Here is a 27,101-nt window from a genome sequence, read left to right as displayed (position 1 = left end):
GCCTGCTGACCCAGGGGCCCTCCAGGATTGGTGGCGTTGGCCTGCTGACCTGAGGCCCTCCAGGAGGGGTGGCATTGGCCTGCTGTCCTAGGACCCTCCAGGATGGGTGGCGTTGACCTGCTGTCCCAGGGCCCTCCAGGGTGGTGGCATTGACCTGCTGTCCCAGGACCCTCCAGGGTGGTGGCATTGACCTGCTGTCCCAGGACCCTCCAGGGTGGTGGCATTGACCTGCTGTCCCAGGACCCTCCAGGATGGTGGCGTTGGCCTGCTGACCCAGGGGCCCTCCAGGATTGGTGGCGTTGGCCTGCTGACCTGAGGCCCTCCAGGAGGGGTGGCATTGGCCTGCTGTCCTAGGACCCTCCAGGATGGGTGGCGTTGACCTGCTGTCCCAGGGCCCTCCAGGGTGGTGGCATTGACCTGCTGTCCCAGGACCCTCCAGGATGGGTGGCATTGACCTGCTGTCCCAGGACCCTCCAGGAGGGGTGGCGCCATCCTGCTGTCCCAGGGCCCTGCGGTCTGGTGGCATTAGCCTGCTGCCCCAGGGCCTGACTGCAGGGTGAGCTCCTTGCAGTGGGAATTGGGAGCCAGGAGGGCGGAGCTGGGCCTTCTCACAGCTGGAGCTGTCACTGTGTTGGTCCTGAAGCGCCAGCGGGGTCAGGGCCTGGGAGCCCAGCACTGCTGCACTGGGTTGATGGCAGCGATGGTGACTGCACTGGCTGAGGGGTCCCCTGGGCTCTGCCTAGTCCTTCACCACCACTCGGCAGCTCTGGACCCACACGAGGGTCAGGCCATGGCACCCCCCAGGTGTGTGCAAAGAACCATGGTGGGCCCAGGAGGAAAAGGCTCAGTACCCAGGGACTCGCCAGACTCCAGGACTCACACTGAGACCCGGGGACGAAGGGCAGCGGGCCACCTGGACGCACCAGCTTTGCTGAGTGGGTGTCCTCACAGGGATTCCAAGTCGTCTGCATCAGCTGTGGTCACTGGGGGGGGGGTGAAACCTGGACTCCCTGGGGGTCTAGAGTTAGTGATGTGGCGAGGGCAGAAGTGCCCGAGTAAAGGAAAAGCTGAACTGGGCAGCCCTGGGAGGGCACGTTCAGGCCTGTCTCAGCCTCCAGCTGAGCAGTGAGGAGCTAGGGACCTGGGAGACAGGTCAGGGGTTGCCAGGGAGGAGGGTGGACTTGAAATGCTGGAGAAGCCCCCAGGCAGCAGGCCCAGACCTGGGGGACACATTCTGGCTTCCTGGTCCTCAGCCCAAGTCTCAGATTGGCTGTGGGCTGCTCAGGCCTGGAGCAGCCCCCTCCCCGCGTAAAGCCTGGGCTGGGGCCCCACAGGGACCAAGACTTGGCCTAGTCCTCAGGGGCCAGCAGCCTGCTCTCAGGGTGGAGGTGTGGGTGGGAGGAGCAGGGGTGTCTCAGCATGTTCAGGACAGCATGAGAAACACAGCCTACCGCTGAGCAACTGGTGAAACGTGTTTCTCACAGCTCTGGAGGGTGGGAGTCCAAGGTCAAGGTGCCAGCAATTCAGGGGAGGACCTGGCTCACAGAATTGCCTTCCCACTTCCTCATGTGGGAAGGGGTGGGGGGCTTCAGGCCATGTTTGTTTGAATAAGGGCATCGGTCCATTCCCCAGGACCCACCTCCTGGCGCCATCCCAGTGGGGCTTAGGGTCTCAGCTTATGAACTCTGGGGACACTCAGGCCATGCCAAGGTGCCAGGCAAGCAAGACGGACTGAGACCCCTGTGAGGTGAACCGGGGCAGGTAGGGGCTACCCCTGCGGGGCTGGGGGAAAGCAGGAGTGGGCTGCAGGGGTCCCCCTGGATTTAGGTACATGCACATTCTGTGCTTGGTGTCACCAACTCTGAGATGTCCTCAATGAACAGATGGGGCAGGAGGCCCCAGGTCGGGAGGACCGTGGGAGCAGAGGTGCCTGCTGCCACCCCTGGGGCTTCCAGAATTCCTGAGCCTGGCCCACCCCAGCTGGGGTGCAAATATTTGTTGAGCCAGTGAGTGGACAGATGGACAGACCGACTGATGGATGGGATGGCTGGGCATGGAGCAACCTGGCAAGGACACGGTGGGAAACCCTGGAAAATCAGGAAGGAAGTGAAGGTGGAGCAGGGAAACCTGCAGACCCCAAGCCGAGGACCAGACCTGAGGCCGCGTGGAGGCCAGAGCCCCAGCTGTATGCCAAGGGACCCGAGCTTGGTGGGAGGCTGCACCTCCGTGACATGGGAGGCCACCTGAGGGCCGGGCAGGTGGCAGGGCACTGGTTCAGGCAGCTGGGGCGCTCCCAGGTGAGAAAGGCAGGTGCCCAGGGAGGGGGCCCGGGAGAGGGCAGTGCTGGTCAGAGCAGCCGGCAGCCGGAGGCTGTTTCCCTCTGGGTTCGAGCCTTCAGCCTCCTCAGGCCGCCGTGGTGGGGGTTCACCAAGAGGCCACTCTGGGCGACCGTCAGGGCCTCCCCGTAGCGCTGCTCCTCCAGGCAGCACTGGCCCGCTCGCAGGAACATGCTGGCCGTGGGGGCCTGGCCTGGCTGTGCCCACAGGCGGCTCTGGGCCAGGGCCGGTGACAGCTCGAGGGCCTGGGCGAAGGCCCCTGTGGCGCCCTCCTCGTCGCCCAGGCTCAGCAGCAGGCGGCCCCGGGAGCTGAAGTCCTCGGCTCGCCTGGCCAGGTCCCCGTCCCCGGCTCCCTCCCGGATCACGTGGTCCAGGTCCTGGAGTGCCCGGTCAACTTCCCGCAGCTCAGCCAGGCAGGCAGCCCGTAGACGCAGGTGGCGGGTACTGCCACCACCAGCCAGGACAGCCAACGAGCAGTAGCCCAGCGCCCGCCCGGGGTGCCCTGTGTCCAGGAGGGTGCTGGCTTCCTGGGCTGCTGCCTGCAGAGGACACACAGGGACGTAGGGAGTACAGGGTCAGCCCAGCCGAGGCTGCTGGCCTTGGGAGGGGGCCAGCGCCTGGGTAAAGGGCCCTCCCTGAGACTCCCTATCCTGGAATCGGCACGGCCCAGCTCAGGCTGCCAGTGTCTGCAAGTGTCCTCCTCAGGGGCCACTCTTGCTGGGACAGCGGCATCTCCTGTCCTCCCTCGGGAGCCTTACAGCCCACCTCCTGGCAGGCCTCTGGTGATCTTCAGAACCACCTCTGCGGGCCCTCCAGGGGCTGCCAGGACCCTTAGGACAGGAGGCGAGTGCCCTCTGCCCAGCCCAGGCCCTGGGTGCAGCTCCTCCCAAGGTCTGGAGGGGAGGGCCAGCTGTGCACAAACTGGCTCCCCCTTGCTGCAGTCCCTACACCAAAGTCAAGGTTGGGGACCAAACATGCTGCCAACCTGTCCTCCCTCGGCTCTCCCTGTGGCTCGCTCTAGCATGGTGCAGGCCCCTGGATGTCCATGCACCGGGTTTGCTGTGTGCCCTGGGGGCACCTTGGTGGGCCAGAGGCCAGCTAGTGAGCATGTCCACCTCAACCCTCCTTCTGGACTGCTAGACTGGTGGTCACTGCTGGCTAAGCCTGCTGCCCCCAGGCGCTTCCTTTCTGAGCTGAGGACCCCACTGGGAAAGCTGCCCAGTGCCTCCTCCTCTCCACTGACCCTGCTTCTTCAGTCAGCTAGGGACAGAAGTCACAGGACACTTCCCAGTGAACCTGCTGGCCCCAGTGGCCTTCCGCGGCTCCCCCGGACCTGGGGAGTAAGGTGCGCTGCAGGCCAGCCTTTAGGGAAGCTCTGGGAAGCACACCTTGGTCTCTGACTCCAAAGCTCAAAGCCTGTCATCTTGGCCTCCCCACCTGTGGTGCCCTCCTGACCCTGACGGGGCTGGCCTCTGGGGTGGGCTTCTGGCCTGGAGGAAGCCCCTTGCTGACTCAGCCCGACCCTGAGAGGGTCCTCCCCTTCCCACCCGTCACCTGTACTTTTGCACCCCAGGCAGAGAAGCCCAGAGGCTATGGGGTTGTGTGTGGTCAAGGTGGTGCCAAGGTGGGCAATTGTGCTGCCAAGGTGGGCAGAGGCCCGTCTTCGGGGCAAGACCTGGCACCTCCTACTCACACCTCACCCCATCCAGCTGGAACCAACCCAGCAGTGGGGAGGGACCGTGCCCTGTGGCGGCCCAGGGTCTCAGCCGTGCTGTGTGGAGGGCCAGTGTGGCTGCCGGGGGATCTGTGCACACCTGGGCCACGCTGTGCCGCTCCGAGGCCTCCAGGAGCTGCAGCAGGAAACGCAGGTCCTGGGCGTCCACCTCGGCCAGACACTGCAGGTCCTGGACGGCAGCTGGGACATCTCCCTTCTTGAGCTGGAGCAGGCCCCTCCGGGCCCTGGCCGCCTCCGGTGGGCGCGTGGGGCACAGGGCTTCCCGCAGGGGAGCACTGGCCTCCTCATAGCTGCCTGCGGATCCAGGAAGGACAGTTGGGGGCTGGGGCTGGGGACGAGGAGCGCACAGGCTGTGAGACGTGCCTTCCCTGCTCCGTGCTGGCAGGGGCAGCTGAGGGACAGAGCTGGGAGCTGCACACCGGGAGCACGTCCAGGCTGCATGGACCCACCTCCAGACCCGCCCTTGCCCCCGCTGCGTGACCCCTGGTGGGGCAGCAGGGCTCTGACTGCCCTCCTGGAGGTCACCACAGGGACGGCCTTCTCTCCTGAGGCCCTCGGGCAAGGCTGGGCCAGGGGAGCAGAGCACGTGGGTGTGAGCAGCAGGTGGGAGAAGCCCCTGAAGCCCGTGGAGGGCCAAGGCGGGCGCCAAGAGCACCCTTCAGGTAGGGGTGAGCATCAGGGTGAGGTGGGGTTGGCCCACATGGGCCAGGAAGGGGCTGACCTCCCCTGGACCACAGTGGATCCCTGTTTCATGCAACATGAGTGTGTGGGGCAGGAGGGCTCCTCGTGAGAGGTCCACAGACGGGCCCAGAGGTCAGGTGAGAGGGAGCCCCGCCCACAGACTGGGCCCAGGGGTCAGGTGAGAGGGAGCCCCGCCCACAGACTGGGCCCAGGGGTCAGGTGAGAGGGAGCCCCGCCCACAGACTGGGCCCAGGGGTCAGGTGAGAGGGAGCCCCGCCCACAGACTGGGCCCAGGGGTCAGGTGAGAGGGAGCCCCGCCCACAGACTGGGCCCAGAGGTCAGGTGAGAGGGAGCCCCGCCCACAGACGGGCCCAGAGGTCAGGTGAGAGGGAGCCCCGCCCACAGACTGGGCCCAGAGGTCAGGTGAGAGGGAGCCCCGTCCACAGACAGGCCCAGAGGTCAGGTGAGAGGGAGCCCCGCCCACAGACTGGACCCAGAGGTCAGGTGAGAGGGAGCCCCGCCCACAGACTGGGCCCAGAGGTCAGGTGAGAGGGAGCCCCGCCCACAGACTGGGCCCAGAGGTCAGGTGAGAGGGAGCCCCGCCCACAGACTGGGCCCAGAGGTCAGGTGAGAGGGAGCCCCGCCCACAGACGGGCCCAGAGGTCAGGTGAGAGGGAGCCCCGCCCACAGACTGGGCCCAGGGGTCAGGTGAGAGGGAGCCCCGCCCACAGACGGGCCCAGAGGTCAGGTGAGAGGGAGCCCCGCCCACAGACGGGCCCAGAGGTCAGGTGAGAGGGAGCCCCGCCCACAGACTGGGCCCAGAGGTCAGGTGAGAGGGAGCCCCGCCCACAGACGGGCCCAGAGGTCAGGTGAGAGGGAGCCCCGCCCACAGACTGGGCCCAGAGGTCAGGTGAGAGGGAGCCCCGCCCACAGACGGGCCCAGAGGTCAGGTGAGAGGGAGCCCCGCCCACAGACGGGCCCAGAGGTCAGGTGAGAGGGAGCCCCGCCCACAGACGGGCCCAGAGGTCAGGTGAGAGGGAGCCCCGCCCACAGACTGGGCCCAGGGGTCAGGTGAGAGGGAGCCCCGCCCACAGACTGGGCCCAGGGGTCAGGTGAGAGGGAGCCCCGCCCACAGACTGGGCCCAGGGGTCAGGTGAGAGGGAGCCCCGCCCACAGACTGGGCCCAGGGGTCAGGTGAGAGGGAGCCCCGCCCACAGACGGGCCCAGGGGTCAGGTGAGAGGGAGCCCCGCCCACAGACGGGCCCAGGGGTCAGGTGAGAGGGAGCCCCGCCCACAGACTGGGCCCAGGGGTCAGGTGAGAGGGAGCCCCGCCCACAGACTGGGCCCAGGGGTCAGGTGAGAGGGAGCCCCGCCCACAGACTGGGCCCAGGGGTCAGGTGAGAGGGAGCCCCGCCCACAGACTGGGCCCAGGGGTCAGGTGAGAGGGAGCCCCGCCCACAGACGGGCCCAGAGGTCAGGTGAGAGGGAGCCCCGCCCACAGACTGGGCCCAGAGGTCAGGTGAGAGGGAGCCCCGCCCACAGACTGGGCCCAGGGGTCAGGTGAGAGGGAGCCCCGCCCACAGACTGGGCCCAGGGGTCAGGTGAGAGGGAGCCCCGCCCACAGACTGGGCCCAGGGGTCAGGTGAGAGGGAGCCCCGTCCACAGACTGGGCCCAGAGGTCAGGTGAGAGGGAGCCCCGCCCACAGACTGGGCCCAGAGGTCAGGTGAGAGGGAGCCCCGCCCACAGACTGGGCCCAGAGGTCAGGTGAGAGGGAGCCCCGCCCACAGACTGGACCCAGAGGTCAGGTGAGAGGGAGCCCCGCCCACAGACTGGGCCCAGGGGTCAGGTGAGAGGGAGCCCCGCCCACAGACTGGGCCCAGGGGTCAGGTGAGAGGGAGCCCCGCCCACAGACTGGGCCCAGGGGTCAGGTGAGAGGGAGCCCCGCCCACAGACTGGGCCCAGGGGTCAGGTGAGAGGGAGCCCCGCCCACAGACTGGGCCCAGGGGTCAGGTGAGAGGGAGCCCCGCCCACAGACTGGGCCCAGGGGTCAGGTGAGAGGGAGCCCCGCCCACAGACTGGGCCCAGGGGTCAGGTGAGAGGGAGCCCCGCCCACAGACTGGGCCCAGGGGTCAGGTGAGAGGGAGCCCCGCCCACAGACTGGGCCCAGAGGTCAGGTGAGAGGGAGCCCCGCCCACAGACTGGGCCCAGGGGTCAGGTGAGAGGGAGCCCCGCCCACAGACTGGGCCCAGGGGTCAGGTGAGAGGGAGCCCCGCCCACAGACTGGGCCCAGGGGTCAGGTGAGAGGGAGCCCCGCCCACAGACTGGGCCCAGGGGTCAGGTGAGAGGGAGCCCCGTCCACAGACTGGGCCCAGAGGTCAGGTGAGAGGGAGCCCTGCCCACAGACGGGCCCAGAGTGTGCTGAGGCCATGGAGTTGGGGTGAAGGGGCCTCAGGAGCCAGTGCAGTCCTTGGCTCTTCTGTTTAACAGAGTGGAACAGAGCAGGTCAGGGGTGTGGGACAGATGTCTGTGTCCCCTACTCCTGGCCGACACGTACCCAGCACCAGGAATGTGTCCACGAGGAGGAGGTGCCAGCTGGGCTGAGTGGCATCGATTCTGGTCAGCGCCTGTCCCACTGCCAGGAGGCCCTGGGTGTCCTCGTCCCCAAGGGAGACCCCCATGTCCACAGTCTGGCTCAGGAGGGCCCGGCAGCGGGAGTGGAGGCCCTGGGTAAGCGGCACCTGAGCTTCTGGCCTCAGAGAGCAGATCTCGGGGACCACGGTCCCTGGGTCGAGTCGCAGGGCAGAGATAACGTCGTCGACGGCGTCCTGCAAGGGGAGAGGGCAGCCTGGCTCAGGAGTCATCCCAGCCGGGAAGGACATCCCTGTTCTTGGGCCTCGGGTTCTCTCCCGGGGTCCTACAGGGTCTGCCCGTCCAGCTCACTGCCCTTCCCTGCTGTCCATGGCTGCAGCCTCATGCGCCAGCCCAGTTCTGGTTGGGCATCTGAAGGACCCAGCTCACTGGCTTTCGTCCCCCACAGTTACCAGCCCTGAGACCCCCTTTTGAGGCCAGACCCTGCACCTGCCCATCAGTCCTCCAAGTTCAGCCCCCTGACCTGCCCGAGGTTGGTGGTACCCTCTCTGGGTAGCTCCCTCCCAGCGGGTGATTCTGGAGTTGGCGGGTTTCGGGCATACGCTCCTCGGAGCCTGGGCCGTGGCACCCCAGGGGCGGAAGCCCAGTCTGGCAAGTGCCCCGGGGTTCTGGGAAGGGAGGCTTGGTGTGGGGCACAGGAAGGCTCCCCCCAGGGCCGTGGGACAGAGGTGGGCTTGGCTGGTGCCCGAGGGGCAGCAAGACACAGGTAGGAAAGTGGAGGGTTGGGCTTGCTGTTCAGATGTAGGCCTCCCTGCCCAGGGCCAGAAGGACAGGAGGCCAGGCGGAGGCCAGGCCTTGTGGGAGGGCCTTGATGAGTAGATGGTAAGCCACCTGCTCCTGTCCTGGCCGGCAGTGGGGTGCCGCAGTCTGGCTGGGCACAATTCAGGAGCCACTTGTCAAAAGGAACTAACTTTATTTTTAGAACCACACACGCCAAACAAAACAGCTCCTCAGGAAAAAACCCTCAGAGCCCAACTGCCACCACCGGCTTCCCACAAGCCTCACTACCTCCCCCACTCCTTCTGCTCTTGAGGCCGATTGGCTGGGTCGCGTGGGCAGAGCCAAAAAAAGTCCCCCAATGAGCAGCTCCGTGGTCTGAAGGGGCGGGGAAACACCCCAATGAGCATCACTGCAGAGGAGCCAATCAGCTGGCAGCTGGAAGTCTTCTGGGGCCCCTTTGGCTGTGGCTCTCAACAGTGGGGGCCTGGGCCATCTTCCTCGGGTCTTTCCCTGGTTGCCCTGTCTGGGGCCTCTGTGTCCCCTCCTGATCTGTGGGGTTAGCAGAGTATTTTCAGTATCCACTTTTGTCCCTCTGTTGACCTCGGGGCTGTGTCCTTGTCCTGTTGTGGGCATTCGCTCTGCGGATCCCACGTCCTCAAGGTGCTCCGCAGGCAGCGGGCCACGAAGGCAAGTCCCCTCCTCTGCCACGCTGCTGACCTCCAGCACGGCGCATCCACGTGTGTAGGAGCTCTTGGTGGCGGCTTCTGGCGCTCCTGGGACAGGCTTCGGGGATGGGGTCCCCTTCTGCACCCCGAGTGCTGTTTCTTTTTCTTTTCCTTACGATACTGTGGAAAGTTGGTCACAAACGTGTCTCAGGCCACAAGGGAATGCAAGGGCGACGTTCAGCCTTTCAGGAATCAGGCAGGGAGCGGAGGAGGTCACCATGAGTCCAGGGCCTTGGTGGGCACGTTCCCGGGAGGGGGTCCCTGTACCTGGGCGGCGTTCCTGGAGGGGGTACGCCCCTCAGGGTCCCTCGTCCAGGGAGACTCCCCACTGGGGGCCCTTGGGAGACCTCATACCAAGAGGTGGGCCCGTCATGCCTGTGGGCCCGTCATGCCCCTCGGCCCGTAGGCGGTGGGGTACCCCACGGCCTGGTGGGTACTGGGTTGGAGCCCCGCAATCCTGGCAGTGGCTGCAACAGTGCCTCTTCCCTGCGGGGCTGTCACCCGTCGGGATGGCCCACCCACCCCACGGATGGGTGCGCCAGACCTGCCAGAGCCTGGGCGTGGGGACACGGCGGATTCTCTGCCAGCAGCCCCCCAGTTCCTGGCCCACTCCAGCAGGTGGCACTCAGCAGTGCGGTACCTGGGAGGAGGTCCCCTGCTGTGGTGGAGAGCAGGCTCCGCCCCGCGGCAGCGCCGGACCAAGACCCTTCCCTGCTGGGGCTTGGAGCTCTTTGGCGCCATCTTCCTGAGCCATCACAGAGGATCCCATTCATCTGCTTGTCGAAAGCCTCGAGGGTACGAATGAGGACCGGCCCGCGGGCGCCTCCTCCTGCAGTGGGCGCGCGCGCCTCAGGGGTGGTTCTGAGGGCTCTGGCTCCGTGGGATTCGCCTCCTCAGAGGCTGGACGCCACCAACTGGGGCTCCTTTCCCCACAGCCGCTCCTGAGCTGCTGCCTCTTCCTTCGCCTTCGGAAAGGACCTCTCGAGCCTGGCGGGCTCTCTGTCTCGAGGTCCTGTTCCTGCTCCTTGGGAGCGTGTGTCCGCCCCTCTCTCTCCGCTCCTCTGGGAGTCCAGGGTGGAGCCGGCTTGGTCGTAGCCTCAGGGCCCCTGGAGCACTCCTTCTAGACACGGCCTCCCCGCTGGGCCACAGGCCCTTCTTTGGAGGCCTCCCACTGCCCTTAAGCCAGGCTGGGGCCTTGGGCGCCGGCTCACCCCCTTCCCGTGCTCGCGGCCCTGCTCTGGGCGCCTGCCGTGCCTTCCAAGCCCGGAGCCGCCCAGGGCCTGTTTCTGCTGAGCAGCGCTCTCCTGGTGGCGTCACACTTTCCTGGGTCTCTGCGGACCGTGCTCTTGACCTGTGCTTTGGGGCTGGGCGGTGCTGGTTCTGTTCTGGTGGACATTTCCGTCACCCGGGGAGGGGCCATTCTGGTCTGGCCAAGTGTGGCTTTGCTCTTGGGTAGAGCAGGCTGACTCCAGCATCCCCAGCCCTGCCTGGCCCTGGCCACGGCTCAGCTGTGGGCCCAGCGCAGGTGACCTCTGCTTCTGCCGTGCTCTGGGCGTGTGCAGTGCAGGCCTCACGCAGCGTCCCTGCAGACCGAGGAGGACTCCTGGCCCGGCCCCTGCTCAGTCCTTCCTCTTGCTTCTGTCCCCATGACTATGCCTACTGCAGGGACTCCCAGGAGTGCCTCCCTCAAGCCTCGTCTCTGGCTGGCTTCCTGCACCGAGTGCCCTGTCCTCAAGCCTCATCTGCTGCAGTGTGTGTCAGAATCCCCTTCCTTTTTTGGGGCTGAATAATATTCCCCCCAAGTGGTGGACTGTTCTGCTTTTCTGTTCCTCCATCAGTGGCCACCAGGGCTCTCCGTGAGGCGTGATGCTCCAGCGTCAGGCCCAATGGTCTTCTTTCTGGTGGCCCAGCCATTGAGCACTCCTGCCAACAGTTCCACAAGGCTAGTTTCCCCAACCACACCTGTCACTTTCAGAATCTTGACTGTTACCCTCCTGACGGGTGCACGGTGGCATCCCTTAGCTTAATGAGCATTTCCCTGAGGACGGTGACGCTGGACGTCTTTTCCTGGGCTTCTTGGCCCTCTGGGCAGTTCCGTTCAAGCTCTTGGCCCCTGTGAGCTGGGCTGCTTGGTGCGTCGGTGGCAGGCCTGGCCGGGGTTGCCTGGTGACCTGCTCGTAGGCTCGATCCCTTGATGCACGACGGTGCTCAGGATTCCTGAAGTCTCATTGGTCTATTTTTTCTTTTGTTGCCTGGTTTGGTGTCAGTCTAAGAAACTGGCCAAATCTAAAGCCGTGAAGCATTTCCCATGTGTCCTTATAACAGGTCTGAAGCCTGAGGTCTTATGGTTAGTTGTTGTTGTTATTGTTTTTTACATCCTGGGATTGACCCCAGGGGCACTTTATCACTGAGCTGCAGCCTCAGCCCTTTTTATTTACTTAATTTTTTGAGACAGGGTCTTGCTAAATTGCCGCGGCTGGCCTCAAACTTGCCGTCCTCCTGCCTCGGCCTCCTGAATTCTGAGATGACAGGCATGACTACATCTGGACTTTTTATCCATTTTGAGTTACTTTTTGCGTATGGTGTGAGATGAGGGTCCAGGTGCATTTTATGTGGATGCAGTTTCCCCAGCATCGCGTATTGAGAATAGTTTTCTCCCCCGCTGGTCTTGGCTTGCCGAAAGTCGCCTACCCACACGGGTGGAGGGTTATTTCTGGGCTCTCGTTCCGTCGGGCCCTGCAGACACAGGGGCCTCATGCCAGCAGCACACTGCGATGCTCACCGTGACTGAGAGAGCAGGGTCTAAGGCCCCAGCTTTGTTCTTTTTCTAGACTGTTTTGCCTATTTGGAGTCCCTTGAGGCTCCATATAAATTCTGGGGGGAGTTTTTCTATTTCCATAAAAAAACATTTTTTTTAAATATACATTTTTAGTTGTAGATGGACACGATCTTTTTTTTTTTTTTAGTCCCGGGGATTGAACTCAGGGGCAGTAAACAACTGGGTCACGTCCCCAGCCCTATTTTGTACTATATTTATTTAGAGACAGGGTCTTACTGAGTTGCTTAGTGCCTTGCTTTTGCCGAGGCTGGCTTTGGACCCGCGATCCTCCTGACTCAGCCTCCTGAGCTGCTGGGATAATAGGCGTGGTCACCGCACCTGGCAACATAATATCTTTATGTATTTTTTTTTTTTTTTTTTTTTTGTGGTGCAGAGAATTGAACCCAGTGCCTCACTGAGCTAGGCAAGCGCTCCACCACGGAGCCCCGCCCAAGTCCCTCATGGGGATTTTGGTAGGGACTGCACCGAGTCTGCATTGAGCACTCCTGCCTACAGGGTGACACAGACACGGTGACAACGTGAAACACTCTGATCTGTCAGTTTCTTTGGGCCATGTTTCCTAGTTGCCACCCTATGCATCCTTGACTTCCTGGGGGGTTAACCTAGATATTTCGTCATCGGACGCTCTTGTCATTGAGACGCTTTCTGAATGTCCTCTCAGGTTGTGGTCATGAGTGTGAATCACTCTGGGGTCCGTGGGTCCACCTGGTGGCCTGCCGTTTTCCTGAATCTGTGACTGCCTGTAGATTCTGGGGGACTCCTCCCTCCCGGCAGCTGACCTGAGTGTCAGCGCGGGGCGGGGTGGAGGTGGCCTTGCTGCCACTCGTCACGCCGAGGTCCTTCCTTCCACCTTGCTCTGCTGGGAGTTTTCAACAAAAGCGGCTGGATTCCGTCCCGTGCTGCTCCTGCTCCGTGGGTCACCACCTGCTTCCTGTGCTCTGCAATGTGGGGACCCTGGCGGGGATGGCATGTTGGACCGCCTCACATGCCGAGGACACATCCCACCTCCTGGCACACGGCTGACTTTCTGCTGTTCTACTGGGGACGTTTCCACTGGTGTCCGTCAGGGCACTCCTCGGGTTTTCCCCGTACTGTCGGCCTGGTCTCGGGGTCGGGTGTCGCTGGCCTCTGGGTGACTTAGGAACTTCTCCCTCTTCTTTGTTTTTTTTGAAAAGTTGAGAAGAGTTGGTGTTGAGTCTCTGACTGTTTAGAGACCCCTGGGGGCCGCGCAGGCCCAGGGCCTTGCACACTCGTCCGGCGACTAGCACAGCCTCGGCAGTGGCCCTGAGTGTCCCCAGGCTTTTCGGTTTCTTCCCGACCCTTTTGCTTCGTCCACCTGCTTGTCAGCTGTCCTGCTGAGCTGCTCCTCCCTGTGTCCCTCTCTCCTGTAGGACTGGTGCTCATGACCTACCTCAGTGCTGGGCTTAGAGATCCGAGTTCTCTCTCTCTCTCTCTCTCTCTCTCTCGTACCAGGGATTGAACCCAAGGGCTCTTAACCACTGAGCCGAATCCCCAGCCCTTTAAATTTTTTATTTTTATTTTTCTTTGAGACAGGGCCTTGCTAAGCTGCTGAGCCTGGCCCTGAACTTGCCACCCTCCTGAGTCGCTGGGACTTTTTAAGTCCATCCAGCTAATGGTCTGTCCGCTTTGACTTTTCCGAGGGATCGACTTTGGGTTTCATCAATTTTCTCTACTGTTTTTCTAGTCTTGTCTTCATCTCCAACCTTCCTCCTTTCTTTCTTTCTGCCTGCTTTGGGTTCAGTAGTTCCCTAAATCGTTGGACCGGTGACTTGGGATCTTTGTCTTGTAACGTGCACGGCTGTGGCCGTGAACGTCCCTTGGTCCTGCCTGCGTTGTCCCATGCGTCTGGTGCGCTGTGATTCCACCTCCATCCATCCCCAAGTGACTCCTTAGCACCCCACTTCTACAGAGGGCAAACTGGGCGCCAGAGGCCGAGCGAGTGGCCTGAGGCTGCCTATCCGACCCTGGACCCAACACCCCTGCCCGGGAGCAGACCCCAGAGGGTGCCCTTCCGCACACACAGGGAGTGTGCAAACAAGGAGTGTCCACAAAGCAACAAGCAGAAACTGTCTTCCAGGACATGGGCTGCTGGTGTGACCCAGACCTCTCCTCCTGTCCGCCTGGCTCCCAACATTTTACCCTGAATTGGAGCAGTTTCTGCAGAAGGTCTTAAGTGTATCATTTCTCTCCTAAAAAGCAGGTAATTTAGGTCAGATCAAAGTTCCAAGGGCTCTGCTGGCCGCACCCATGGCAGACAGGACTTACTCCTTCTGCACCCGTCCTGTAAATCCTTTTTAACACGGGGCTCTGTGCTGCAGACCGTGCAATGGAGGGGACCCCTCGTGGCCTACGCCCCTGTAGAGGGACACCTGCAGCCATTAAGGAACTGTTTTAAGCTGGGGAGGCTCCATCAACCCTTAGGGCTTGCACACGTGTCCGCGCAGGAGTCGTGGAAGAGTGGGACTCCCTGGAGGTGGACCTGTGGGGTGCGGCTCCTGCGGCCTGCAGTGCAGGTGAGGAGGAGGGGGTTCTGATGGCACGTCATGGCTCGTGACACCTGGCCCTGCTCCCACTCCTTGGGTGCAGGAGGAAGGCACTGCTCTGGCCTCCCTGCCCCACCTGCCCAGCCCCAGAGGGGAGAGTGGCCTGGCACCTGCAGCTGGTCCAGGGCCAGGTACACGAGGGCCCGTCCACACAGAGCCTGCACATTCCCCGGCTTGGCCCGCAGCACGGAGTTGAAGTCAAACACAGCGGTCTTCTTCTGGCCGAGGAGCCCATAGCAGCGGGCTCGGACGAGTAGGGACTCACTGGCCTCCGTCCCTGTAGGAAGTGGGCATGGTTAGGACATGGCTGTGGCTGGCCACTTGTCCAGTGTCCCTCCTGGTGCCCAGACTGGGGGGTCCACTGTGGGGCGCTCACACTCCACTGGGCAGTAGGGCCGGGCAGGTTACGGGCAGCAGGGGGAGGGAGCCCTCTAGGAGGGCGGCATCTGGGAGGACTGGTGGACACTGGGGGACCTTGAAGAGGCAGGGGCACTGCCCTGCCTCTGAAGTGAGGCCAGGCGAGGGGGACGGGGATTCCCGGGGTGGCTGGGGGAGGGTGTGAGGCTCTGCACCCGCCAGGAGGAGGAGGCCCTCCCCAGAGAGGACACCACCACCCACTTCTGGGTGTCTGTCCAGCGCCAGATGCAGGGGAGAGCCATCTGAGGCTGCTCTCAGCCTGTCCCTTCCCCGCCGTCACAGCGCCTCACGCAGGCTTGCTGGCACCTGCTCGAGGGCAGGCGGAAGCCCCTGCAGTCTGACCGTGGGTCTGACCAGCACCCTGGACCCAGGAGCCTGCCGTGAGCCTGAGAGAGACCTCCCTCCTCTGAGCCTCGTGCCCCACACAGCACCGAACACCCCACTCTAAGACGCCCGGGGCCGGGCCCTTACCTGGGGCCAAAGCAGGGCAGCAGCGTCCCTGTGCCCAGCCCCCGGTGGGCAGCTTGGCCTGCCTGGAGACTGTGCGGGCACCTGAAGCCTCAGGCACTATTTCTGGGAGGTCTGAGGGGAGCCAGCATCTCGGGTCCCCTCACTGGAGGGAGAGGAGGAGCTGGGAAAGGGTCTGTTCATCCCGGGGCCGAGACAGCATGGACAGCAGCCCAGGAGCCAGGCCGGGCACAGCTCAGGCCCCAGCTGGCCCAGACCCTTCCTGGGCCGTGGCATGCTCTCCTGGACCTCCAGTGCCTCAGTGAGTGGCCCCACTGTCCACCCCACAGGGGCTCCCAGGGCCCATGGACCTGGGAGGCCAGCTGTCCTCAGCCCCGTGTCTCCATGCAGCTGGCACAGGATTGGACCCTGGGCAGGAGGGGTCCTCCTACCCGCAGCGAAGATGGCCAGAGAGAGGTAGGCGATGGCCTCCCTGGTGTGGGCCTCCGTGTCCACCCCGCTGGGCTTCGCTCGCAGGATGCTAAGGGCCCGTGCGTGGCAGTGGCTTTGCAGCAGCAGCCGGTCCTCGTGGCGAAAGACGTCCAGGGTGGGCTGCAGGCAGGCTGTGTCCCCGGAGTGGACCACCTTCTTCACCAGCTGCTGGGGCCCGAGAGAGTCGCTGCCACCACCTCCTGCCTCTGGCTCCTGCTCACTGCCCCCTGGCCAGCACGCCCTGCCCACCAGGCCCCGTCTCCTCCAGCCCAGGGGCCTCTCTGCCTGTCCCCCCATCTGGTAGGGGCGGGGCTCCCCGAGGCAGGGTCTGGTCCCCAGCTGGACCACAGCGCCAGGTGGGAGGAACGAGGGGGCTCCAGCTGCACTCGCAGCCCCCTGTCTGCCGTGTGGCCAGGGCAGGGCGGAGCCCTCACGTCCCTGAGCCTGGACCTCCTCTGACCATGGAGGGGAGACCCACCTTCATGAGCCTCCCGGAGGGAGGCCTGACCAGGAAGGGACTTTCGAGCCATAGAGGCTCAGGGAGCCATTCCAAAGGTGTGGAGAAGGATCCCAGGGTGGGCCAGGCAGGGTCAGTCTGTGCTCTGGGCAGTGCAAGACCCCAGGCAGACACAACCTCTCCCTCCGCGGCTCTGCCTGAGGAGACCCAGTACTGCCCCCTTCTGGCCTCTGGTGCACACACTGGCCCCAGGGCAGGGTGGAAGGATAGCAAGTTCCAGGGTGTCCCTCCCCCCTACTCTCTGCCCAGGGCAAAGGGGTCAGGATTCCAAACCAGCACAGGACAGAACGCGGCTGGCAGGTGCCGCCTCCTGGACTCCAGGGTTTGAAGCCCTCCTCAACATCACCAGCTACCTCTGGCCCAAGCAGGAGCCTCCACACAGGGAGGCAGGAGAGGCTCTGCCATCCCAGGAGCTGAGGGGTCTTGGAGGCAGGCAGGCAGGGGCTGAAGGCCTGGGACCCTTCCCTGCCCCCCCACCTCAACAGGACCATGTCCAAGCTTAGCTTGTGTGGGACCCTCGGGGAGAAGCTCAGCTGTGGTAGTTCTAGGTCCTTTCTTCATAACCACAGCCGAAGCCAACCTGCCAGGCCTTAGGGCACCTGTTCCAGCTAATTACCAAGACAACCTGCAGGACCAGGGCGTAGATGAACAGACTGATGTCAGAGAGGTAAGAGCCTGCTGCAGGAAGCAGAGCTGGGGCTAAACAAGGTTTTCCTGCTCCAAAGTCCAGGCTGTAGGTGCTGAGCAGGGTCCACGGGAGGCCTGCTGCCCATTTCCACCTGCCCTGCAGTACTGCACCTGAGCCTTCTCACCTGGTTGGCATCGTAAGAGAAGCCCCTACGCAGCTGTAGCAGGGCCAGCCGTGCCAGCACGGGGGTTGCCTGGGGCCTCCGGGAGAGGGCCACCAGCAGGGATTTGTGGGCATCGTCCAGGCGGCCCAGGCGATAAAGGGCATCGGCTGCCAGGAGCTGTGAGTTCTCGTCCTCCACGTCCAGCTCCATCAGCATCGTGGCCAGCTGGTATACGCCATGGGCATCCCTGTGGAAAGAGTGGCTCAGGGTGGGCCAGCCCCTTCCCTAGGCCCCGCCCAGCTGCTCAGCAGGTTGGGCCAGCTCACAGCCCACTGTCTGCTGTGTGGCCAGGGCAGGGTGGAGCTGAGGAATGACCCTCACACCACACTGTACCTAAGTCCATGCTGCTGTTTCCAGCATGGTCCCTCAGCCCTCACCCTCCTGCCGGGTCTTCCCATCACCCCATGGGCAGGCACTTTCCAGAAGGACGAACTGAGTTCACATAAGGGTCAGTAGTAGCACTGACCCTGAGTAGACCTCAGGATTTCCTTTTCTGCAAAAACGTGGGTTAACAATTTGGCCCTGCTGGGCTCAAGGGTGAGCTCGTGGCAGGCAGGATGCACTTGGGATGCTCCTGGTGACCACACGGGAATGTCCTGAATTTCCACTCCAGAAGAGGCCGGAGCCTGGGACTTGAGTGGACCCTCGGGAGAAGCTCAGCTGTGGTAAGTTCTAGGTCCCTTCTTCATCGGCACAGCCAAAGTCAACCTGCTGGTAACCCTTCCTCCTCACCAGCAGGTGCAAGCACACGTCAAATGAGGCCTGGAGTAGAGGCCGGCATCGGGTGGCTGCAGTGATGGGCCGAGGCCCCGGTCTGGGGGGTCCTGTCTAGAGGGTCCTGTCTGGAGGCCCCTGTCTGGAGGCTGTTCACTTCGCTGCCTTCCCCCACCTCCCAGCGACCCACCAGAGTGCACACTGGAGCAGTCAGAGGCTGGTGTCTGCTCGGTTAGCAAGGATTGTGCAGGAAGCCCCAGGGCAGGGGTGGGGGCTGTGCTGGGTGGGCAGGGCAGGGAGCTCAGAGGTCCAGGACCCTGCCCTGGAGCTGCTCTCCACCAGGAGCTCCACTCTCACTGAAGGAGGAGACGTGGTGGACACAGGATGTTCCCACCATGCCTTCCGACCCGGGGCTGAAGGAAGGAGTACTGGCCAGCAGCCTCAGGACACACACTGCTGCCTGGAGGCGGTTTTTACCAACAAAGGACTTTCGTCATCCATTGGAGCAAGAAAGTAGACTACAAACTACATACATCGCACAGATGTGTTGTATATGCACAAAAAGAAACCTCTAGACAGAAATGCCAGCAGCGGGCTGACACGTGGAGTTTTACTGTTTCCTTTCCATGTCTGAGTCTGATTTCCTAGGGACAGGAAGCCCACAGTGCAGGATGCTCACAGACTGAGACCCTAAGCTCAGATCTGGGGCTGAATCGTCCTGGATGCTCAGGGAAACCACCCAGACAGGCTGCCTGGCTTTACTCACCTGTAAACAGGAACAAACACCCTCTACCTCCCAGGAGACCCGAATGGAGTGGCAGCCCCCTCTTGGGCGGGGCCAGTTCTCACCCTTCCTGTGCCCCAGGGCCGTCCATCTCAGCAGCTCTGCTCCTGCAGGAGGGCACGTCCGCAGGGCCCGAACCACACCCGCGCAGCAGCATCCTGCGGCCTTCCTCCCGCAGCACGGTCAGCAGCAGTCCGCGCTGGTTCCAGGGCACGTAGGCCTTGGCGGCCATCAGCGCCTCCGCGGGCTGCAGCCGGCACGCAGTGACATAATCCAGCGCGCCCAGGAAGGCGCTGCCGGCCAGCGCCCGCAGCAGCCCACGGCCGCACAGCGCCCGAACACAGCCGCCAGGATGCGGCGCCCCCTGCTCCACCACCGCCTGGAAGTCCTCCTTGGCGCCGCGCGTGTCGCCCACGTGCAGCGCGCAGAAGCCACGCAGCGCCCTCAGGGGCGCACGGTCCCCAGCAAGCTCTCCGGGGTGCCTGGGCCTCAGGAGGCGCTCGCACAGCGCCCGAGCTCCTGCCACGTCCCCGGCCAGCAGCAGGCACTCCGCCAGGCGGGTGCCCAGCACAGTTCGCTGCCCTGAGGGCTCCAAGCGAAGCAGGAGGCGGAGCGCGTGGGTGACCGGGACCAGCAGCTCACGTCCCGCGTCCTCGCGGAGTTGGGGGCGACTCCGGACAGCCTCCTGGAAGTGGGCGAAGCCCACGTCCGCGGTCTCCTGAGCCTGGACTCGGATGCGTTCTTGGTCTGCGGCTGAGAGCACCGCCTGGAGTTGCCTCCGCGCCGCGGACGGGCTCTCGCGGAAGGCCTGGTGCAGGTCCTGCAGCACGTCGTGGGTTCGGCCACCCAGGAAGAAGGCCGCCGCTGCGCGCGTGACCAGCAGGGCTGCCCGGCGCGCATCTGGAGAGAAACCGAAGCGCCCCTGTTTGGAGGAGCTCCCGCCGCAGCAGCCCCTGACCGCGCAGCGCTTGCACCCTCGCCCCAAGTACTTTTCTGCTTCGGGCGTCTCCGGGCAGGCTCCCAGGAGCCCAGGGCGTGACATTGCCAGACCAGCCCGGCAGGAGGCGCCCAAGAGCCACAGCAACCAGCAGGATCTGAACCAAGCCACAGCCAGGAAGGTCATACGAGAATGAGCCCTGGGGGCTCTGCCACAGCTCCATTCCCAGTCCCTTTAGCTTTTGAGCCAGAATCTGGCCAAGCTGCTGAGGCTGGCCTGGAACTTAGGATCCTCCTGCCTCAGCCACCCAGTCCCTGGGACTCGACGTGTGGCCACTGTGCCTGGCCTCCCCTGACATTTGAGTGAAGGAGTTGGGAGTGAATGTCCTCTTTAGGGACTGGCGACCTCCTCACCTGCCAGGTCAGCACTGGCGTTCAGGCTCTGACCACGGTGGCCACTGTGGCACACACATCTTGGTGTCCTGCCTTCTCGGGCCTCTTGGGACTGGATACTCCCTGTATGAAGCCCATCTCCCCCAGGTGCAGGAGAGAGGTGATGGCACCCAGAGACCCCAAGCAGGCAGACTGGGGCCACTGACTGACTCTGGCCAGGTCTCAGGTTCCTTCCCTGCACTGTTAGGTGGGGCTCATCTCTGGGTCACTTTCCATCATTGTGACCAAAATACTTGAGAAAAATAACTTCAGACTCATTTCAGCTCCAGTTTTGGAGGTTTCAGTCCCATGATCAGTCGACCCCATTGCTGTGGCCTGAGGCCAGGGGGGCACATCATGGTGGGGCAGGTAAAGCCCCAGGGCACGCCGCCAGTGACCAGCACCCTCCAGCCACGTGCCTCCTGCCTTCCACTGCTACCTCCTCCCAGTAGTCCATCCAGCTCTCAAGGGATGACGCACCGTTGAGGTCGGAGCCCACCATCCAACCCCAAAGCCCAGCTCTGGACCTCACTGCACTGGGGACCAAGACTTTGACACACTGAGCTTTTGGGGACATTCAGATCCAGCCCATAACAGATGATAAGGCCCACACTCCATCCCTGTGTCCAGACGGGGATCATTACCGTCCGTACTCACAGGGCTGAGGTTTAACTCAGGGTTAGCATGACCAAGAACAAAGCGTCTTGCACCCCAAGACTGGCTAACCAACAGCAGGGTCACCCTGTCCAGTTCTGGTGCCAAAGCAAAGGAAATGGGGCCTTTCCTGTTGGTCACTGTTGCTGGAACTAAAGCAACTCTAGCCCTGAGTTCTGCAATAGTTCATGGACCCTAGGACGTTGCAGCCGGAGGGAGCCCTGGGGGCTGAGCAGAGTAGTTGTTTCTTACCCACATGGCAGTGTGCCTCTCCCCTCCGAGGCCCTTCTGTATACCATCTTTTTACGTCACTGAGGCTCTGCTCAGTTTTCTTCTGTTTTGTCAGATAATTTATAGTCTGTCTTGGATTGTGCTGACCCTTCTATTCCATTATGCTATGCTTTTTCTTTTCAGTTATTGCATTTTTCAATTCTAGAATTTCTATTTCTCTCTTCTCCTCTTTTCTCTTTTTGTCTCCTCTCCTCTCCTGTTGTTTGAGCCAGGATCTCATTATGTTGCCCAGGCTGGCCTCAAACTCCCAGACTCAGGCTGTCCTCCTACTTCAGCCTCCTTAGTGGCTGGGACTAGACACATAACCACTGACCTATATCCCCAGCCCCATCTAGCATTTTTAAATTGTACGCTAGTTATCTCATTAACTGTTATGGAGATGCTGGATTTAGTTATGTTCTTCTGAAGGGGTTGGATTATTTTTAGCAACAGGTTGGGTTCAGACTTCAAATTGTACCTCCTCCTCTCTGACCTGACATCTCCGCTTTTTCAGACGACCTCATCTTCCCCATGAATGGTACATCAATGGTCAGCCGAGGACTTCAGTGGATCGAATGGACACATTTTGGATCTTGTCCGCTTCTGTGGCTCCGTCTCGGGAGTTTCCTGCAGTCCCCCTTTCCCAGCTCTGCACTCTGTCCATTGTCATCTCAGACCAATCAAACTGCAGCCTGCTGTTGTGCCGGGATGCACGGGCCAAGGAGCCCTGAAACAGAAAGCCTCAGCATGTGCGTCCCCCGGCTCACCTCGTCCTCCAGGGTCAGCCGGCTCCCGGCCGCACCTTCCAACGGTTGCCTTTGATGTTCTGTCGTGGTCATCTGTGAGGCACGTGTGCACGGAAGCCACTCCACGTTACTGGAAGCAGATTCTGCTGCAGACGTAACAGTTTTTATGATCTGTCGGTTCTTGTTTTAATTTTCATTTTCCTGATTACTCGTGAGACTCACTGATTAATCCCCCGATCTGGAGGCAGGAGGCTGCTTCTTGCTGTTCCGTCTGCTTTGGTCTCATCACTGTGAGGTGCCTGCTATGCATGTATTGTCAGCCATCTGTGTTCTCTCTTCGGGGAAGGCCTGTGCAGCTCTTGTTGGGTCTTTCTGGTGGACAGGTAGGCGTCCTCCACATCCTCTGCATGCCGAACCTTTGCCCATCGTCTGCTTGGAAAGCCACAAGCCTCTCTGTGGCTTGTCCTTCCATTTTCAAAACAAAAGTTTCCAGTTTTTAATTTAATCAAATTTATCCGATTTTTCTTTACCATTTCCACTTTTTGTGTCCAAAGAAACCCAGCTGTTCACAGAGCTCTTGTTTATATCCTCTGACATTTTCTTTTGGAAACTGAGATTTAGCGATTGATATGATCCACCTAGAATCCATTTTTTTTGCACAGGACAAGGCCAGTCACCCTGATTGGATCAGAACTCTTTGGTACTTGTATCAAAACACCCCAAACCTCATAAACTTGGACAATTACGATGTCCAAAGGGAAGGCTTTGACTCAGTGAGAAGTTTTATCAGTTTTAAGCACTATTACCTAGCGACCCCCAAACTTGGCAGCTCAAAACAATAAGCAGATTTTCCCCCCTGGTTGTACTGGGGATTGAACCTGGAGCATTTTACCACTGAGCTACACCCCTATCCTTTAAATTTTTCTTTTATTTCAAGACAGGGCCTTGCTAGGTTGCCCAGGTTGAACTTGTGATCCTCCTGCCTCAGGCTCCTGAGTTTCTGGAATCATAGGCCTAGCTACTGCACTTGGCTTAAAACAACAGCCGTTTTTATTGGCACATGGTTCTTTTTAAATTTGAGCTGCTGATGTGGGCAGTTCTTCTGTTGGTCTTACCTGGGGTCACTCACATGACTATAGCCGTCTGTTGTCAGGACTGAGTGGGAGGGTCGAAGTGGGCCTTTCTCACATGTCTATGGGTTGATCCTCTGTCCCCTCTTAGGCCCAAGTGTCCCCACCCTGTGGCACTCTGGAAGGTGGCAGAACCTTGAAGAAATGGGGCCCCATCGGAAGCAGCTGAGAGAGCCCCCTCACTGCCCCTGAGGCGCGTTTTTGTTGGAGAGGCCGAGCCCCTGGCCCTGGGTGACTTGGGCCGACTGGCCTGCGGTTCCTGGGAGCCCCCGGCAGACATGGCCCTGCTCTTGGCAGCCTGCCCTGGGTGGGGCTGGGTGTTGCCTGCACACACATTCCCAGAGGCTGTAGCTACCGCCCTGTGCCTGTCCATGTGCGACGGCCCAGGTGGGAGCCCCCTCCATCCGGGGGTGGCTGGTGCCCCCCATTCACTCATCAGCCATTGCGAGCCCTGCTCTGGGTGCCGAGGGTCTTACTCTCCCAGAGGCCCAGGACTCTTTACTGAGTATTTTCTGATAACTTACAGTGGAGGATTTCAGAAAAGTTATTTCCAGAAATAACTTTTCTTTCACTTTTCTGTTCTTTCCACCTGGTTCTTCCTCACGCTCCTTGTGGAGGTCACCAGTAGCCTTGGCACTGTGCACTCTCTGTCTTGAAAATGTCCTTGTTTGCAAGGCCAATCAGTCACAAACAAACCTCCAATGATGAGCCACAATGAACCATTTCTCTTTGTAGGTGCATTATCTCAGCTGTTTAGTGATAGTAACAGAAAGATGGCTAATACACTGAGAATGTCTAGAACTTATGACACCCGTTTCCTACCTGCTCCTCCCCTCCTCTCCCGGGTCCACTTTTCAACAAACTCCTAAATGATTCTTGGCTCTCCTGCTCCACTCCTCTCTCTCCACCATTAAATCTGTCCATAGTCTTGTTTCTAAGTCAGTGATTCTCAGACCCACCACTTTGCTGCAACCTTTCTCCCTGACCTGAGATCCATCATCTCTTGCCCCAGAGCCTGGGGATGATTATCACTACCTCCCATTCTCTGGCCTCCCAGCCTCCCTGCCTGGACCAGCCTCCCAGTCTCCAACCTCCCAGCCTCCCAGCCTGGACCAGCCTCCCATTCTCCTACCTCCCAGCCTCTATGCCTGGACTGGACAGTCTCCCAGTCTCCAACCTCCCAGCCTCTCTGCCTGGACCAGCCTCCCATTCTCCGACCTCTCAGCCTCTCTGCCTGGACCAGCCTCCCATTCTCCGACCTCTCAGCCTCTCTGCCTGGACCAGCCTCCCATTCTCTGACCTCTCAGCCTCTCTGCCTGGACCAGCCTCCCATTCTCTGACCTCTCAGCCTCTCTGCCTGGACCAGCCTCCCATTCTCTGACCTCTCAGCCTCTCTGCCTGGACCAGCCTCCCATTCTCTGACCTCTCAGCCTCTCTGCCTGGACAGTCTCCCAGTCTCCAACCTCCCAGCCTCTCTGCCTGGACCAGCCTCCCATTCTCTGACCTCTCAGCCTCCCAGCCTGGACCAACCTCCCATTCTACTACCTCCCAGCCTCTCTGTCTGGACCAGCCTCCCATTCTCTGACCTCTCAGCCTCCCAGCCTGGACTAGCCTCCCATTCTCCGACCTCTCAGCCTCTCTGCCTGGACCAGCCTCCCAGTCTCCAACCTCCCAGCTTCCCAGCCTGGACCAGCCTCCCATTCTCTGACCTCTCAGCCTCCCAGCCTGGACCAACCTCCCATTCTACTACCTCCCAGCCTCTCTGCCTGGACCAGCCTCCCATTCTCTGACCTCTCAGCCTCCCAGCCTGGACCAACCTCCCATTCTCCTACCTCTCAGCCTCTCTGCCTGGACCAGCCTCCCATTCTCTGACCTCTCAGCCTCTCTGCCTGGACCAGCCTCCCAGTCTCCTACCTCCCAGTCTCTCTGCCTGGACCAGCCTCCCATTCTCCTACCTCCCAGCCTCTCTGCCTGGACCAGCCTCCCATTCTCTGACCTCTCAGCCTCTCTGCCTGGACAGTCTCCCAGTCTCCAACCTCCCAGCCTCTCTGCCTGGACCAGCCTCCCATTCTCTGACCTCTCAGCCTCTCTGCCTGGACCAGCCTCCCATTCTCCTACCTCCCAGTCTCTCTGCCTGGACCAGCCTCCCATTCTCCTACCTCCCAGCCTCTCTGCCTGGACCAGCCTCCCATTCTCTGACCTCTCAGCCTCTCTGCCTGGACAGTCTCCCAGTCTCCAACCTCCCAGCCTCTCTGCCTGGACCAGCCTCCCATTCTCTGACCTCTCAGCCTCTCTGCCTGGACCAGCCTCCCATTCTCCTACCTCCCAGTCTCTCTGCCTGGACCAGCCTCCCAGTCTCTGACCTCTCAGCCTCTCTGCCTGGACAGTCTCCCAGTCTCCAACCTCCCAGCCTCTCTGCCTAGACCAGCCTCCCATTCTCTGACCTCCCAGCCTCTCTGCCTGGACCAGCCTCCCATTCTCCTACCTCCCAGCCTCTCTGCCTGGACCAGCCTCCCATTCTCTGACCTCCCAGTCTCTCTGCCTGGACCAGCCTCCCATTCTCTGACCTCCCAGCCTCTCTGCCTGGACCAGCCTCCCATTCTCTGACCTCTCAGCCTCTCTGCCTGGACCAGCCTCCCATTCTCCTACCTCCCAGCCTCTCTGCCTGGACCAGCCTCCCAGTCTCCCGGCAGGTCCTTCACTCTCCTTAGCTCCTATGGCACACCCCACAGACCTCCAAAGAAGCTAAACGTGCAGCTCCTCTCACTCTACGTTGGACACCCTTGGGTGGCTCTGAGGGTGAAACCAGTCCTTCAGAGTGCGGGCTCGGCCCTGGCCGCCGTCTGCGTGCTCCCCGTCCCCGACGGCCACGCTGGCCCCTGGTGGCGAGGTGAGCTCTCTTCCCCAGGCCTCCTCATGCCCCGCTTCTGCTGCCTGGAGCCCCTCTCGGCTCCGAGGCCCCTCCCGCAGGAAGCCTGCCCTGACCACTGCCTGGAGTGGACCTGTGCGCTCCACTTGGTTCCTTCTCTGGGTGCTCTGGAAGGCCAGGTCCTGCCTGTCTTGTCCCTGTGGGGTCCCCCCCCCCCAGGCAGACTCAGCCCAGGGGCAGCACCCTCGTGGGCACCAGGACTTCCTTACCTTGGGGTCTGTCCCTCGCGGGGTCCGACTGCAGGGCCCTGCTGCAGGCGGCCAGGCAGTCCTCATACCTGCCCCCGCGGAGCAGCGCTTCTGGTGACAGGACCTCGCTCCAGGTGCCCTCGGGGTGCAGGGCAGCCAGGAGGCCCCAGCAGTCAGCCTCCTGCTGGCCGTCGCTGACGGTGGCCCGCGGCTGTGCTGAGACGTGGTCCCGCAGGGTGCTGAGCAGCGTGGGGAGGTAGGGACGCTGGTGGGTGTGCACGAAGGCCGCGGTCCGCTCTGCGCTCGAGGCGAAGGCCTGGAGATAGTCCGCCACGCCGGCGCCTGCCTGCTCCCCAGACAGGACCCGGGCCAGGGCGCGGGTCAGCTGCAGCTCCAGGGCCTGCTGGGAGTGAGCGTCCAGCAGGGCAGTGCAGCGCTGGGCCACTTCCCTGTGGCGCCCATGAGCCAGCAGCCCGGCCAGGGAGTGCAGGACAGCCGCCGGGTGGTCAGGGCAGAGGGCACCGAGAAAGGCAGAGGCCAGAGCCCCCGTCAGGGAGACCACTGCCATGCCGTCCCAGAGGACGGTGGGGATTCGGCTGTCCCCACGGCACCAGGCCTCCAGGGTGGCCACCACAGGTGCCCCCCGAGCCTCCGCCAGCGCCCCTCGTAGCCTCTGCACGGCTGAGGGGGCGTGGCAGCTGAAGGCAGCCAGGTAGAAGGCCGTGGCCAGGAGGGCGTCCCCCAGGGCCAGGTGCTGGTCCCCCTTCCGGCAGAGGCCGGCCACGAGCTCCTGGGCTGACATCACACCTGGGGGCCCCCCTGGCCCATGTCCATCCTCACGGGTGCCTGTTGGAGGGGGCTGGGGTTAGCATCCAGGCGGTGGACATCCACTGGCCCTTTGGCCACCCAAGACCAGCCTCAGGTAGCCTCCCCTGACTGGCCTCACTGAGACCTCAGGGTCAGTGCACGGAAGCGCCCCCTCACCAGGTGGTTCTCGGGGCTGGGGTCCACCAGGGGTCCTTCCTGCACTGAGGGGGCTGACCCTGCCTGCTCGGGTCTCTCTGAAAGCACCTGCCCCTGAGGCCCACTGGGGGGAGTTGGGTGGTCTGAGGGGCTGCCCAGCTGTACCCCTGCCCCTCCCAGCAGGGCCTCAGGAAGGCCGTGCAGCCTTGGCAGCTCCCACCAGGGCCTGCGCCCTGCTCACACCTGGGTGACCTGGTTGGGCACCGTGGAGACCTGCCTGGCTCTGGGGTAGGGATGGGGGTGACGCTGGCCCACGCCATGGGGCTTGGCTCTGAGGGTTCCAGGTCCTGGCCAGCCCCTCCCCTCCCCACTGCTGAGCTG

The 27,101-nt window shown here is 62.2% G+C and overlaps 1 protein-coding gene across 2 annotated transcripts; it reads right to left on the bottom strand.

Moving 5' to 3' along the window:
• Positions 1 to 431: 431 nt before the first annotated feature.
• Positions 432 to 26,559, bottom strand: TTC34 (tetratricopeptide repeat domain 34; the record flags this gene model as incomplete). 2 transcript variants are annotated; one of them, XR_014023604.1, is made up of 8 exons in its annotated part: positions 432 to 545; positions 2,077 to 2,875; positions 4,151 to 4,365; positions 7,308 to 7,578; positions 14,361 to 14,527; positions 15,567 to 15,771; positions 16,936 to 17,161; positions 18,538 to 19,685. XR_014023604.1 is itself a non-coding variant. In XM_081306826.1 (8 exons), 8 exons carry the CDS (start codon positions 26,557 to 26,559, stop codon positions 2,348 to 2,350), a joined length of 3,228 nt encoding a protein of 1,075 aa, XP_081162952.1. In that variant the 3' UTR covers positions 994 to 2,347. The 2 variants fall into 2 exon arrangements, 1 of the variants encoding a protein (XP_081162952.1); XM_081306826.1 differs by lacking the exon at positions 432 to 545 and adding an exon at positions 25,779 to 26,559 and having other exon boundaries at positions 994 to 2,875; positions 18,538 to 19,372.
• Between the last annotated feature and the right edge of the window lie 542 nt (positions 26,560 to 27,101).

This window comes from Spermophilus citellus, assembly GCF_964194105.1.
Source record: "Spermophilus citellus genome assembly, chromosome: 9".
NCBI classification, from domain to species: domain Eukaryota; kingdom Metazoa; phylum Chordata; class Mammalia; order Rodentia; family Sciuridae; genus Spermophilus; species Spermophilus citellus.
Note: the sequence above shows the minus strand (reverse complement) of the source record. Positions and strands in the feature narration are given on the sequence as shown.